The sequence below is a fragment of the Mesoplodon bidens genome (genome assembly GCF_964165515.1).
Source record: "Mesoplodon bidens genome assembly, chromosome: 6".
Classification (NCBI taxonomy): domain Eukaryota; kingdom Metazoa; phylum Chordata; class Mammalia; order Artiodactyla; family Ziphiidae; genus Mesoplodon; species Mesoplodon bidens.
The window spans coordinates 11,051,064-11,066,595 of NC_138162.1; the positions used below are offsets into that span (position 1 = coordinate 11,051,064).

At 56.2% G+C, this 15,532-nt stretch overlaps 1 protein-coding gene across 1 annotated transcript in view; it reads right to left on the reverse strand.

The window, feature by feature from the left end:
- The window catches only part of NEK6 (NIMA related kinase 6), an 83,264-nt gene that overhangs the window by 32,575 nt on the left and 35,157 nt on the right, over positions 1–15,532 (reverse strand). Inside the window, exon 2 of the mRNA XM_081238386.1 lies at positions 6,717–6,835. Coding sequence (XP_081094512.1) covers positions 6,717–6,806 — 90 coding nt within the window. The 5' untranslated portion in view covers positions 6,807–6,835. The remainder of the gene's footprint in view (positions 1–6,716; positions 6,836–15,532) is intronic.

The following is a 15,532-nucleotide window of genomic DNA, read 5'->3' on the forward strand; positions in this document are numbered from 1 at the left end:
TCCTGACCCCGATTTAACTCAGGGGCTCGGAGTAGAGAAAAGCTGAACTGAGCTCTTGCCCCCAAAGGCCAGGCCTCTCCCTGCCGCCACCCACCTCCTGGCTGGGCCCTGGCAAGTTCCCCTCTTGTTCCTGCATCCGAGAGAGCTCATCCATGATGGGAGCTGTTAGAAACACCAGCCCAGGATTTCTCAGAGGATTCCAGGAGAAGAGGGTCTGGGGAGCTCTAAACTGCTGGGCAAACACGGGGCTGGCCCCGAACAACTCTCATGATGGCGGCTCCAACACATCCTCCTGACGGCCTTTCTGAAAATGGCCCATGTAATGCTTACTGTCCCCTATTACGTCTGGGACTCCATGCTGCCTCCCGGGGAAAATAAACACAATCCCTGGGCCCAGGTTGGCAGAGAGGTGACTGCCACTCTGGCTCTGTCAGTTGAGACACTGACACTGGGGCCTGGAGGCCTGGGTTCAAGTCCTGGCTCTGCCACTTACCGGTGAGCCCTCTGGGCCTCGGTTTCCTCATCTGGCCAACTGAGATAATCAGCATGCCCTGCAGAGGGTTGTCGGGGGTTAAATAACTTAATGAGTGAACACTTAGAAGAGGGCCCAGCACTTAGGAAATGCCGCATGTTTGTTGCTATTATTACTATTGGGTTGGCAGTGTAGAATGTCTGGAGAACGGCAGCACTTATTTCCCAGGGGCTGGGGGTGAGCTGAGGCGGGGTGTGCCCGGCCTGGCAGGAGCCTGGCCCAGGGATCAAGCACAGGGAGCTGTCAGCTGTCACTATCATCACCCCCGTCCGCACCCCACCAAGGGTCTGCGCCGGGCATATTTCTAGCCCCAGGCTCTTTAGCTATAAAAACTAAAATGAATGTTTCTTCTTCTTCTTCTTTTTTTTTTTTTTTGGCTGTGCTGCGTGGCCTGTGGGATCTTAGTTCCCTGACCAGGGATCGAACCCAGGCCACAGCAGTGAAAGCGTGGGGTCCCAGCCACTGGACCACCGGGGAATTCCCTGAAATGAATTTTAAAATACAAGAATAAGATCAACGACATCGGGCTTCCCTGGTGGCGCAGTGGTTGAGAGTCCACCTGCTGATGCAGGGGACACGGGTTCGTGCCCCGGTCCGGGAAGATCCCACATGCCGCGGAGCGGCTGGGCCCGTGAGCCACGGCCACTGAGCCTGCGCGTCCGGAGCCTGTGCTCCGCAACGGGAGAGGCCACAGCAGTGAGAGGCCTGTGTACCGCAAAAAAAAAAAAAAAAAAGATCAACGACATCCCATTTCCTTAACACCCCTGATGCTGGGTACCATGTTGGATGTTTAAAGTACACCATCTCACTTAGGTCTCCCCAGCCCCATTTCACGTATGAGGAAACTGAGGCTCAGAGGTCATTTACCCAACATCCTCTGGCTACAGGAAAGTGGTGAGGTGGATGTACCTGCAGCTTCTGACTTAACTGACCTCATGCCAGTCACCCAGGGCCTGTGCCAGACAACAGGCTCGCCTCCCTTTCTAGGCTGCGCTGTGGGCACCAGAGGCCATTTCTGACCTACTCATCCCCCTTCCCCAGGGTGGGAGCCCCTTAGTTCTCCCGAAAAGGTAGAAGAGATGGGGTGGGGGGCAGGGAGGAGGTGGCAGTAGGCCTGGGGAGGACTCACGATCTCAGAGAGGAGGAGCCTCTGGGAGCAACTCCCTGGGCAGCAGGAGGAATCTGTTGGGATCAGGAGTCGAGGACACGGCCGAGGTCCTGAGTCACCTCCAGCCCCAATCCCACCCTCCCAAGAAATGGGAGGACACGACCAGACATACAGCAGGGGGAGGGAGTGTCTTGGACCACCCCAGAAAGCTCGGAGAGACCCAGCTCTCTTCCCCAAGTCAGATCAAATTAGGCCACAAATGCCCCCCACCCTGCGCTAATTTGAGTTAAAAATGTTTGAACCACAATAAGCCTCAGCCATGGACAAATCCTTTTTTTTTTTTTTCAAACAGGAGCATAAAATTACATGTTAAAAGAATAAAAATGCATTCGCCCAATTAATTTTCTGAAATCTCATTAAAAAATTTAGCCTGACTAAGTCAGACTTCTGACCTGAATTTTAATCATCTTTACACTGGATGGGTCTTTTTTCCCTGATATTTGCAATGCATCATTAATTTTAAGGCAACCGTTTCTATGATTTCAAAAAGCACGCTTCATCAGAATGACATTTCCTGTAAACGAGTTTCACCTTTAAAGACATCTGACATCGTGTGCAGGGAACTTCTCATGGATGCGGTACATGTGTGTATAGCAATGTGCTTTAGATCCGTGTGGCACGAAAGAAGGGTGCGATTTACAGAGTCCGTACTGTCAGACTCTTTCGAGGCCAGCCCCACTCAGCTCTTCATGATCTGGCTAATTCTGTCCCCGAAGCCAGTCTCCCCTCCTGCAGCCCTCGTGGCAAGAAAATGCTCTGCGGGGCCACAGGGCCTGGATCCACCCCTGGCTCTGGTCTCTGCCCCTCAACAGCAAAAAGGACACGTTACCACTCATCTCGGTTTCCTCCCCTGCAAAATGGAGCTCTGAATAAGGTCTCCTTCTCTTGAGTCGGTAGGGGGACGAAATGAGGTAACTGCCAGGCATCGTAATGTAGGTACAACCCCCACTGTGACTGTCTCGGCTTGGAAGTCTGTCTACACTCAGCTTTGTGCCATAAGCTCAGGGGAGCAGTGAGCAAGACGCCCGAACATGGGAGACGCCTGATGACAAAACCTAAGGTCATCTCAGTTGTGGTGGCTCCCCCAGGACGAGCCTCACTAACCAAGCTCAGAGAAAGCTGAGCTTAAACACATGGATGAGAGAATCTGGAACCAGCTCCAACGACTAACAAGCAAAGACTTGAAGGGAAACAAACCATAAAGAGCATCGGCCCCCATGCCAGCAGGCTGGCCACGTCCTCTACCTCCCTCTCCCGAATCCCTTCAGTTACCAAGGGCAGTTGGATTTTCCCCCGGAAGTCTCTGGAGTCTTCCCTCCCTGTGTCGGGCCCATTTAAGGCCAAAGCATCATGTGACCTCCTATTTTCACCTAACTTGTGCCTCGGGGCCCCAGCTACCAGTGACCTAAAACCCAAGCCCCTTGTCGGTTTAAACCCCAAATGGGCTCCCCATTTGCTACAGATTCAATTCAATTCAAATGACAGTGTGGATTCCAGGCCTTTCATAAACACCAGCTGTTACCTTTTCTAAGCCCAGGTATTTCAATACTTATCCAACCTGACTGGTCCCGCACCTTCAGGTCTGGCTCTTTCCTCGCCTGGAACATCCTCCTCTCCCTGTTTTGCCCCAAACTCCTGATCATTGTCAGCCCACGTGTCATCTTCTTTCTAGAGAGAGTTTCCTTGTCAACCCTGATGCCCCGGGCAGAACAAGCCACCCCATCCTCTGGGCTCCCACTGCATCGGTCCATCCCTCCCTGGGAGCCTCACCTCTGCACCATCTTTATTTACTTACGTGTAGGGCTCGCCAGCAGACCCAAGGCAGAAACGAGACAAGCGCTTGCTGAATTTACAACACTTAGCAAACACTTCTTGAATTTTAATGGCCGTTAATATTTGGTCATTAAATCTTATCTAACTATCATCATTGTTTTGGGAAGATTTTCATAAAGATTTTGGTGCAGTGCAGAACTAATGACAGCTGTCTCCATCCCCGGCAAAGTTATGCACATTCCTCTGTCTCTGAACAGTGCCGAATATAACTGAACTTGGCACGTCCCAAGCAGGTTTGCAAAGACTTTCCAGATGGAAGACACATTAGCCAGGGCTTTCTCAGACAAGAATACCTTTCTCCTTCTTGGAAATTCATGTGTTTCTTAGTGGGTCAGCTGAGCCCTGTGTTTCTTTCCTGATGAAAATGCTCTGAAGCAAATTGGTAAAATCATAAACCATGGGGGCATTTTAAGCTCTTTTTCTCAACTCCACTCATTCATTCATTAGAAACCTCAATAAAAGCGAGCATGTTCAGCTTTCCCAAGTATATATGAATTTCACATACGATTCAACCCAGTTCAGCAAACATATTTTCATAGGCTGACAGCACCCAGAGCTAGAAAGTTCCTTGAAATGAACAAACCACTAGCCTTGGACACAGATGGTTAACAAAAACCAGAGTTTGAGTATTCGCTAAATTGTTCTTTCTACACTGGGGGTATTTCCAGCCCTGGGCTCTTTAGCTGTGAAAACCAAAATGATTTTTAAAATATAAGGATAAGATCAATGACATACCATTTCCTTAACACCAACAATGCTAGGTACCATGTTGGGTGTTTAAAATATACCATCTCACTTTCTTCATGGCCCCATTTTACAGAAGAGGAAACTGAGGCTCAGAGAGGTCATTTACCCAATGTCACCTAGCTGGTGAGGGATGGAATTGGGAACCAAACCCAGCCTGGTCCAGAGCACAGCATTCTTCCATCATGCAGCCCGGCTCTTTTCTCTCAGGGTGATTTCAGGGAAACAGCAGTGCCTCCTGCCATAAAGGAAAATACCTGTGCCGTCACTTTGAGGTGTTTCTATGTCCTGAAAACAGGCAAGGTTCCAGCCGTGATCTCTCCCTAGACAGTGTTTAAATACCAGTGCCCTATGAGACGAGGAGAGAGAAAGCGTCTGACTGCTTTCATTCCAGCCCTGACCTGCAGCAGCCCCAGCGTCAATGCGGCTGTGACCCAGTTCTGCAGACCCGGCCAGATGCTGGCGAACCAGGGGCATCTTTCCCGCCAGCCGCTAGCCAACGCTGAGTAATCGTATCTAATTACACTTAACTATGTCATTACCCACTCCAACACGTGAGAGGGGACACCCAGAAGATGCCACTGCCACGGCAGCCCGCCACCTCCTCGCCTTGTTTGTGACATAATTACGGGACTCTCTGCTCTGCCAAATGAGGCTGTAATTAACCCTAATTGCTCAAAATGCAACTGGCTAATTCTGGGAGATTAATCAAGGGGGACTCAATTGTTAGTGAATGACTTAATATGACAAATTGCTACATTACCCGAGGAAGCCCCACTGCCCCCAGCTGTCGGGGACGTGTCCTGGTGGACCCTGGACCAGCAGTGTCTATGGGCTTCCCAGCTTTCTCCCCAAACTCCACCTAGGAAATGGGACCCTGCATCCCAGCCAGGAACTGGAATGGGGAGGATGAATAGCATAGATGCCTCTGGATCCCCTGTGCGTGTGTGCGTGCACATACACAGTTTCTCCTACTTAACATGTCACCTCTGTGTGAATCTACAGATGTGCCCCTTCCCTTGGGCTGATGCAGCGTCACACCAGGAAGCACAGTTTGATGACAGCTCAGGCGCAGGAGAAGGATTTCAGACTCACCTGCCTCCTTGGCCAGGCACCTTTGGGCAGTGTAGAACCTGTACAACTGTACATGGCAACCCTGCCCAAGCAGGTCAAACACCAGTCCACCTGAAGTCCTCCAACAGGACTAGGCAGTTAGAAGCTCTGACAATCCTTCCATGGCTCAGGAAGGTGGCTGACTCTGAGTCTCCTCCTGACTTAGGTCTCACAGGCCCGGGACACAAGCCAACCCTGGACAATTACTTTTCATCATTCCAGGCTGCCCACAGGATGCTACAGCACCTGGCCCCGGCCAATCTGCCCAGCCAAGCTCTCTGTCCCCTCCAGTTCTTTGCAAGCCACTTCCTCCAGGAGGCCTCTCTGGTCCCCTAGTTCAGACCACGTTCCTTGCTGGAGTTCCACTGACCCCCCCGTTTCTTCTGCTTTCTTTCTTGTCTTTCTCTCCTGTGAGGCTGTGTGCTCCCTAAGACCAGACCTGGGTCTGTTCACACACGGCGCTGTCCTGGGTGGTGCACTCCATGAATCTGCAGTTCATGAACTTGGCAGGCGAAGCCCCACCCCAGAGCCTTCTGTCCAGGAAGGGAGGCAGACCCAGGAGCCAGTGCCCCAGTGGGTGCGATCACGGCCATGACCTAGTGCCTGTGCGCAGGTGTGGGGACAGCACAGAGCAGGGAGTGCCTTGGAACAAGAAGCCTCCCCAGAAGCAGCGGCATTTGGACTGAGGCCTGGAGGTGTCAAGGAGGGCACCCCAGAGCCAGGGAATGGCATGTGCAAAGGCATGGGGCGTGTGAGCAGCTCACAACCCCAGAAGCCACTTTCCGAAAAGCTGCCAAAGGCTGCCTGGCTCTCCGAGAGGGTGGGGCCAGTGTAAGGAAACCAGCGTCCCCGAAGCTCTGCGGGTCCTAGACAAAGAGGCTAAAGAGGGCCAGAACGCAGCTGAGACCAGAAAGGAGGCACACCAGCTCAGAGCCAGGAAGCACTTTCCGACCCCAAGCGCACCCCATCCACTCGCCTGCGCCCCTCACTCTCCTTGGGGCCTCCACGACTCCCTCTATGTCTGCCCTTCTAACCAGTGCTGATCCCTCTGAGATAAAGCTGTTCCATTCACATGGAAACCCCAGGGACAGGACCAGGGCCTGGCATCCCAGCCCAGAGTGTGGAACAGCGAGGCATCTGTGAGTGTCGCTGGCTGGGATGGAGGGCAGAATGGTTGGGTAGTGATTCTGCTCCCATCACTGGAAGCATTCCAGGTGCCTGGGGGCTGCCCAGGGGCATCCTTCCGTGGCCGGGACAAAGCAGCCTCAGGGATCTGTGTTCCTCCAAGACTCTCCAGTGCACTGCAGATGAAGGACGAGGGCTTACCTGTGGGTCGGGAGGGTGCGCGGGCCCCGGGGTGTGGCAGAGGTTGTTCGGGCTCCCTCCATGGGGCAGGTGGCTAGGCTGTCCTGCCATCCTGCATGCCAGCCTCACGAGGACACGGGCTGCAACAGAAAAGAAGGGCTTTCTTACACACAGGCCTGTGCACTTTCTCTTCTCGATGGCCCTCGGATCGAGGAAGTAATTTCACTTGTCCCATTTTACAGATGCGCAGACTGAGGTGCCAAGCTGTTAGGTAACTTGCCCTTGGTTATCCCGCTTGGAAGTGACAGAACTAGCTCGACGGCCCATGTGACACACCTCCCTCCATTACGCTGTCCCGACTAGGTTGCTAGGGCCAACCCCGTTGGAGAGAGGGGAACACAGATTCTGTGCAGGGAAAAGTCTAAAGGTGCCCCCACCATCCAGCAAGGGAGGCGCCAGATTCAATGCCACGTGTGCCAGACTCCAAAGCCTGTTCTTGCCCCGTCACTGTCCTCCGTGCCTCACCCCCATACAAACCCAGGTTGGCAGCCTAGTGGCCAGAAGAGAGAGGCCTTGAGTCAGACTGCAAGTAGCAGCTGCAGGAAGGACCCCACATGCCCGTCCTTGCTGGGACCTGGTGCACCAGACACTGGGAAGGCCGAGGCCACAGGTCCTACTCAAGTCCTGCACAAACCTCCAGGCAGGGGCAGAGCCCTCTGCACAGGGAACAGCCCCCTCAACCTCCAGGGCTTGGGCTGCCACATCAGAGGCCCCCAGGAGAGTCAAGGATGCCACTCACCAGCTGCCATAGTAACCGCAGTAGCTGTCCTGATTAATTGCCCACCATGTGCCCAGGCCTGAGCTAAAGGCCATCTCAGTATCACTCCCAAGATCGCTTCCACTGCTGGTGTCACAGGCAGCCTCTGCTGGCCTCCCCAGCAGACAAGCACCTCCAGGGCAGGACCCAGGCTCAGGCACACGAAGACGCTGTATGGCTAGCGGCGCTCCTGGACGCAAGAGGGAAAGCGCTCCTCCCCGGAGGAAAGCCCTCCGTTCACCCACAAGCATTTCTACAACACCTAAACCTCGGTGTCCAGGGCCAGGACTGGGCTCCCCCAGGATGCCTGGAAGACACGGGGTGCAGGGCGGGCATGTGGCGAGGGCCCCCTAATCAGGCTGCTGTTCCTTCCACCAGACCCCTCCCTGGCATTCCCACGGGCACCTCTCACTTGACCCTCCCCAAACAGACCCCCAAAGGGCTGGCCAGGCTATCAGAGGAGCTTTGTCTATACCCTCTGGAGCGCTGGAGTCCCTAGGAATCAATGACCCAGGGGGCGAGTGTGCAAGCCAGTTCCCCTGCCTCTGTTCAGGACGCTCTGGGGGTAAGTCACTCCAGAGACCCAAGCGGGATAGTGATTTGGTTTGAGATCACACCCTGCTTGTCTGCCTCCCCGACTCCCTCATGGTGTCCCCCCTACGGTCTCGTCTCAGGGGCTGCTTCTGGAGAACCCAACCCAGGACATCGTCTTTCTCTCTAGACGGACTCTGCCTCTCGCCACCTGTAAGTCACCTGGTCATCTGCACCCACAGCCATCCCCACTGGCCAAAGCCCAAGCTGATAGGCGTCACCTGGTCCAGTGGGTTGGCAGGTCCTGCTGCGTGAACCGGGTGATCTGGGCAGTGGGAGAGGAACCCACACCAATGGGGCTGTTATGGTCAGTGCCGTTGAGATCTGGTCACAGATCACACTTCCTTCCTCCCCACTGTAGCTCTTTCTGGTAGTTGATGGGCCAGCCCTCCCAGGCTTAGAGATGTCTACGACACCTGTCAGAGTTTGGCCACCAAGCCCTGAATCGCCTGCTGAGCTGGACCTTCAGCCTCCCGCCTCTGCCCTTGAAGGCACCCCGAGCCTCTCTAGAATCTGCACACTGGCGCCCAGCACCCATCCTTCCTCTATGTCCTCAGGGCAGGCCCAGCTCCCCCCTCACACCCCTTTCTTCAGCATTTTGGGGGTAAAACTGCTCTCTAGCATACAAAGTAGATGGCAGAAAGCAAGGACACATGGAGCAGGGGCACGGTCTGCAGATGGCACCCGCCTCAGCCTAGCAGGGAGCCCCTGGTGGCTGAGGGCAACCCGTCAAGCCCAGCCCGGCCTGTGCTGTTTCCTGCCTGTGCAATTGCCAGTTTTGATTCTCACACAGGCATCTTACGTGCTTCATCCTGATGTGTACATACAAAGAGGTAGATGTCTTGCTGTCATCTCTTTGCTCTTACCTCAAAGGGGTGTCATGTGGAGGGTATTCAGGGGTGTGCCTGTACTTCTGAGGCCTCTCCCCGGCCCCATACTCCCACCTCTGCCCCAGCCCAGGCCTCGCCTCCGCCTGGACTCCTGGGTCTCCACCAGTGCCTGGTGCCCTTTCCACCAAGCCCTCCTCCTCCAGATGGGCCACCAAGGTGGCTTCCTGCAATGCAGATGGGGCCATAGCACCTCCCCACCATCTGCGCCCGAGCTTCCGCACTGGAGTGCACACACCCCGGGTGACACAGTGAGGACCTGGGTACGAAAAGCCCCAGGATAAACAGATAAACACAAGCAGCTTCCCAAGGCTGCCGCTGTTACTCAGGAGGGAAATGTGTGCAGCAATAAACCAGATACAGAGGGAACAAAATGTAAAATGCGCATGAATTTTAAGATAAAACCGGAGACTCCTGCAGGCTCTGTAGCTGCTTCGGGCTGCAACCCCAGACCCCTCGGGGTGATATGTTCACCGTCCTCTGCCCTTAGGGAGACCTCCGGGGGAAGGCTGGAGGAGAACTGTCTTGAGCAAAAAGGTTCTGTCTTTATCTCAGAAGGCGCCAGGTGTGGCCCAAAGACCAGGCCCACGCGTGACTGGCTCACCTGCCCACCTGCCCACAGACCACGCGGGCTGGAAACCATGGTGCATCCATCTCTGGCTCCAACGTCCCGCCTCACCCAGCCTCCTAGGGCCAGCAGGCCTAGGTTTGTATCTCGACCCTGTCACTCCCCAGCTGGGACCTTGGGCAAGTCACACTGGGCAGAGACCTAGGAGGTATTTGCGAATGTCATTCCCCACGTCCCCACGAGGCGATCTAGCATCTGCACCCAGAGGCGGTCTGCAGGCTCTCAGGAGCTCACCTTGCTCCTCACACAGGGCCCCAGGAGCAAAGTAAGGGGCCCTGGCCTCACCAGGAATAACAGTAATAATGATGGTAAGCCAACAACTGTGTGTCCTTATTATGCTGGGCCCTTTCTTTATACATTTCACCTCTGTTAGCCCATCTCACCACCATCTCACTAACACCACCTCCACGAAACAGCTTCTGTTACTGTTCCACTTTACAGATGAGGAAACTGAGGCACAGGGAGGTTGAGAGATTTGCCCAGATCACACGGATCACAGGTGGCGAAGCCAGGACTCAAACCTGTGATGGCACCTTTGCCCATAACCCCTGCACTGCACCCCTCACAGGCTCTTACCAGCAATACATCACTTCCTTTCCAGTGGCTCCCCAAGGAACAAGCCCCCTCACTCAAGAATGGGGCAGTGCTGAGTGGGTAGGGGTGATCCCAGGGCCGGTGGGCCACGAGGAGCCATTCCCCCCACAGGGGGCCCAGAGCCCGCTCCCTTCGGGATGGCAGCGAGCAGATGCAGCACTGCTGTCCACACGCCTGGTGTGCCAACCCCCTGGGGTAAACTGCTGTGCCTAAGAGCAGTTCTGCCTGGAACCTAATAGAACTGGCTATACCTCAGGTCCCCGTGAGGAGGAAGGGCCTTTGCTCCAGGAAAGGAGACTGCAAGTCACAGCCCACCCCCGCACCCTGCCCCCCAGAGAGGGCCAGATAAAGGGCAAGGAGGCAGAGGGGGAAGGAAGCGGGAGGAGACAGGGAGGAGGAGGGAGGAAGGAAGTGAAGGTTCTCTGAGGCGTCCAGTGGCCAGATCTCTTCCACTTAGCCGGGGCTGTTGACAGACCCATTTTACAGACGGGCAATCAGGCTCAGAGGGGGGAGACTCAAGGTCGTGTCGTGAGTAGGATACAGAGGGCAGATCTGAACCCAGCTCTGATTCCAATGCGCCTCCCAGGTCCAAGACAGCCACTGCCTCTTGAGGCTCTCCAGGGTGTTGGATTTCAGAGGATTTGTATTCAGTTTGTCTACACCCTGACAGAAACCCAACCCCTTTACCCTGGACATTCCTGCCAGAAACTCCTTCTTAGGGGGTTCAGATGCAGAAAGACCAAGGCAAAGGGATCTGGAGGGATGAGACACGGAGAGCAGGGAAAAGCCCCTCCGTGCACAGGGCACCTCCTGTGCCCTGCGGCTCCTGCCAAGTTGCAGAACAATGGGGCCCAGGCTGCCAAGCCCAAGTCAGGGGCCAAAAATCCGTGGAATGTGAGACCTGGAGCCCCAGGCCACACGGAGCGCCACCTCAAAGACGGCCTTTCTTCTGCCGGGAGCAAGAGCCCTGCATTTCCAGGGCGCTGGGGTGGCAGAGTCTGCTTCCCAACCTGGGTTCCACACATGTGCCTGTCTACCGGGCAGCCGGGGACTGGATGAGGAGGAGCCCCAGGGTAAGGTCGAGGGTCTGTTTGGGAGCCTGACTTGCCTGGGTTCTGGCCCAGCTTCCTTTAACCACGCAGTGTGTCAGTTTCCTCATCTGGAAAATGGGGCTAACAGTAAGATCTACCTTTCAGGGGCATTGAGAATTAAATGTGTTAACAGATGGGTAAACTCCTCAGGACAGAGCCTGGCACATGTGAAGGGCCCTCTGAGGCTTTAGCTGTTACCAGCGTCATGACCAACGACCACCCCTGGGCAGTGGAGGAGGAACTGTCTCCATGTGACAGACACGGGAACTGGGGCTCAAAGAGGGGCAGGGACTTGCCCAGGGTCACACAGCTGGTAAAAGATAGAGCTGGGGCTGCTGGACCCCCAGATCATGCTCTGTCTACCGCACTGCACGGCCTCTTTGGGATGGCTCTGGAGCAAATACCCTCCTCATCACTTACGAGATCTAGGGCTGCCTTTGTAAAGCCCCCTGACGTGTTCCTCCTGCCCTGGCCTTCGGCAAGCCTCTTACTAACGTGGGGTGTGTCCCAGGGAGACGTGGGGGCTTGGGTTTAATCCAGGCACTTCCTGGAAGCAAGCGGCTCCCACACCAGGCTGGGCTCTGAGGCTTCCCAAGACGCCTTTCTGACCACGACTTTCACCTGGGGCACTTGCTTCCCAATTTCTAAAACGTCGTCTAGGGGAAAGTCACATTCCTCCTTTGTCTCCTGCCAGATACCACACTTCGTGGAGGCTGGTGGTTCACTGAGGCCTTACCCTCCCAGTAAAAGATGACCCAAGACACCACAAGGCTCAGGCCAAAGACCCAGCTTGGGGCAGGTTTGGGGGCCTGAGTGGATAGGGTCGTATGGGTGCAAGTATCTGTCTACACCTCACCTTGCCCCCCAGCCCTGAGGTGGAAGCAGCGAGTGTCTGCCTGCCCTTTTCTGCATGCTGTATGTGCATGTATGCATGTACGGTCAGGCCACACGGCTTTGAGCCCAGCCATGCTCTCGGTCTGTCCACTGGGGTAGGGGCGTCACTGCCCCTGGTTTGGGTGGGGCTGGTAAAGGCCCACGTGGCTCCCAGGCTGACAGGGAGAATCACAAAGACAACCTTGGAGACTCAGCTTCGGCTGGACGCCGGACCCTGTGCCGTTTCTCTGGGGAAGGCCCCTTTTCAGTCCTTCCTGCTCAATGAACAGCTTCACACGTTGTTTTCCCAAAGGAGGAAACCATCCTGGTGACCTCACACCCTCCTACACACACGGAATGAGTGACCCAACGCCAGTGCAGGCACCAGGGGCTATCTCTGTTTGTCCAGCAGGCTCCTGGCAACAGAAGCTTAGGATAGATACCCACTGCTGGGGGCCTTCAGCCAGCCGGGAGAGGAGAAGTGCCACAGACCAGTACGGCCCAGCACACCCCTACACAGATGGAGCTCTGAGGCCCAGCAGGAGACCGCGCACCTCACAGGCTGGCCACTGGTGAGGTCAAGGCCGGACCAGCTTCAGCATCAGCCAACATCCACGGCAACACCTCCCCTGAGCTGAGTAATCTGACATCTCCCAAGAAACCCAAGCGGTGCCATCACCCCCCTTTTGCAGATGAGGAAACCAAGGCTCCAAGGGAAAAGGTGACTTGCCAAAGTCAGTCCACACAGAGGAGAGAGCTACCATTTGAACCTGCTCCTCAGACCAGGGAGCCTGTGAGTAACGAGAGAAAGGGACGCCACCGACTTCGTGTCCCCAACACGAGGCCTGGGCAGTAAGGAACGCCCCACCCACGCAGACCGGCTGTAACGACAGCGCATCGCTAGCGGAGCCCGCACTGTGGGTGCGCCAGGCACGCGCCAAGGGCCGTGCACGCCTCGTTCCACCTCACAGCCACCCTAAGTGGGGGGCCGCTATAATCCATGTAGTGCAGAGGAGGAAATGAAAGTTCAGACTGGTTAAGCAACGGGCCCAAGGTCACACAGCAGGCAGTAGGCAGAACTGACACTTGAAACCACATCTGCCTGACTCCCGTAGTCCATACCTCCTCGGACAGTGAGGGACTGAGTGAACGAATGAATGAACGAATGAATTCTGGCCCAGAGGTGTGGCTCTGGCTACGGTGTCCTTCCCCCACCCCGGCCCCCCTTCCCTTCTGGTCTTGGGATAAGCAGACGTTGCCCATTCATCACTTGACAGGAAGCAGCTCGATCTGAGGCCAGAGTCACGGGGGCCTTGGGAGCTGGAGGGGATGAGCCACAGATGGCGTCTGGTTTCCTGACTGGGCCTGGGCGCCTCACCGCCCCCCCACCCCAAGCCACACTTGCCACTCAGATTCCGCAGCTCCACGACCGGCAGGAGCCTGGCTTCTCTGAGACACGGGACCACGTGCAGCCCCGGGAAGGGCGGTGCAGCCTGTGCAGAGAGGTCCCTGAGCCCCCTCCTCAGGGCAGTGGGGCCTCTCACGGGGTGGGTCTGCAGAACCCGGAGGCCAGCGGCCGAGGGGCAATGCAGCACCCACCCAGCTCACCTCCCCGGCACCCTACCCCATCCTTTTCTTCCAGCTCCCCTCTCCTCACCCACCGCCCACCCCCATCTCTCTCCAGCCTAGGGCCTCCCTCCAGAGCTCCAGACGCCAACCACCGAAAGTTCCAGGCACTGAACACTCACCTGCCCTTCCCTGGGTCTTCATCTCAGCGACGGGTCTCCTGTCTGCCCAGGAACCCGGCAGGAACGTGGGCTCCTCCTCCGGACGCCTCGCCCTCCCTCATAGCCCACACCTGGTCTTCATCCAGGGCTGCTGGTTCTTTCCCCAAACAAGTCTCCACTTACCCAGAGCCCCTGCCCTCTGCTGGCCTGGCCCCTTCTCGGTGGGCTCCCTGTAGTTGCCTCCTGCCTGATGACCTGACCTCCAGCCCACCAAAGGAGGGTCTCCCCTCCAAGACACAAATCCCAACCTGCTTCTCCCCACCCAAAACCTCGCAGAAAAAGGCCCACACGCCTGAGCAAGGCATCCCAAACTCTGTGCAGCTGGCGCTGGCCCGCCCTCCTTAAAGCCTACCCCGCCCCAGGCCCCTGCACGTGAGGGCCTCCCCTTCCCAACCACACAGCACCCTGGACCTTCCAGGCCCTTCCACACACCAGCCTCTGCCTGGAACCTATGACCTCTCACGGGGTAAAGTCTCCCTCCTGCGTCAGGACCGGGTCCTGGGTCGTAATCAGGCTCCGCACTTCTTGTGGAATCCTGGGAAAGTCCCGCCCCCTACCTCATCCATAAAGAGGAAACAGCTGGACCCCGCAGGGTGGACGCAGTCGGGTGGTACCAAGCACCCTGCAATCTCCCAGTCAGTGGAGGGGGGCTCCTCCACCTTCCTGATGCCCCAAGCAAGAAACATCTGCCTCCACGCTCAGGATCCCCAAGGTCTCAGAGCAGGAAGAGATCACCAGGCAATTCAAAACACATCACACCCACACTGCAGGGCTTCCCTGAGCCTTTTTACAACGGAGGCGGCTCCAGATCACCTTTCACTTTCTCCTTCTCCGGTAATAAATCCCAATTCTGGACGAAAAAAAATGTAGGAGCTGTAAACATCTCTCAGTTCAAGGAGCAATGAGGCATTTGGTTTCTACCCAGGAGGGCCTTTGGCTCCAGGACCTGGTGAAGGAAGATCTGCTGAGTGCTCGCTCTGCACCAGGGAGCGACACGCAGCACCTCGGCACACTCCTCCGCAGTGTCTGCGCTGCCCTCTCACAGGTGAGGAAACGCAGGTGCCGAGAGGTTAAGCGACTTGCCAAGCCCTCGCCGCTGGTAAACGGCACGCACCCGTGCTAGAACCCAGATCTGACTCTCTCCAAAGTCTGGGTTTTAATCTCATCTGCCTGGGGACCTCCTTGGAGACCACTATGGAGCTGGGGGAAGCTGGGGGGTCTCACTCTGCGAGGAGCCTCAGACCCCTTAGGTAGGTCCACCATCCCAAGGACCCCTGCCCTCCAGGGAAATGAACTTGCTCTTTCCTCAAGGCCTTGGCGGGGTCTGCCTCCCTTGCCTGGAATGAACTGCCTCCTGGCAAACCTGGATCCTCCTTCCAGGCCCAACCCAGGGCACCCGCTCCAGGCAGCCTTCCTGGACTCCTCTAGTCAGTTACTCCCAGGTTCCACTGACCTGGTCTCTGTGCCATCACTGCCTGAACACGTCTTCTTCTCCCTCAAATGGAGATTTCCTCAAGGGCAGAGACCAAATCACTCTCCTTGTGGCCCCAGCAGGCCGCAGAGGGAGGG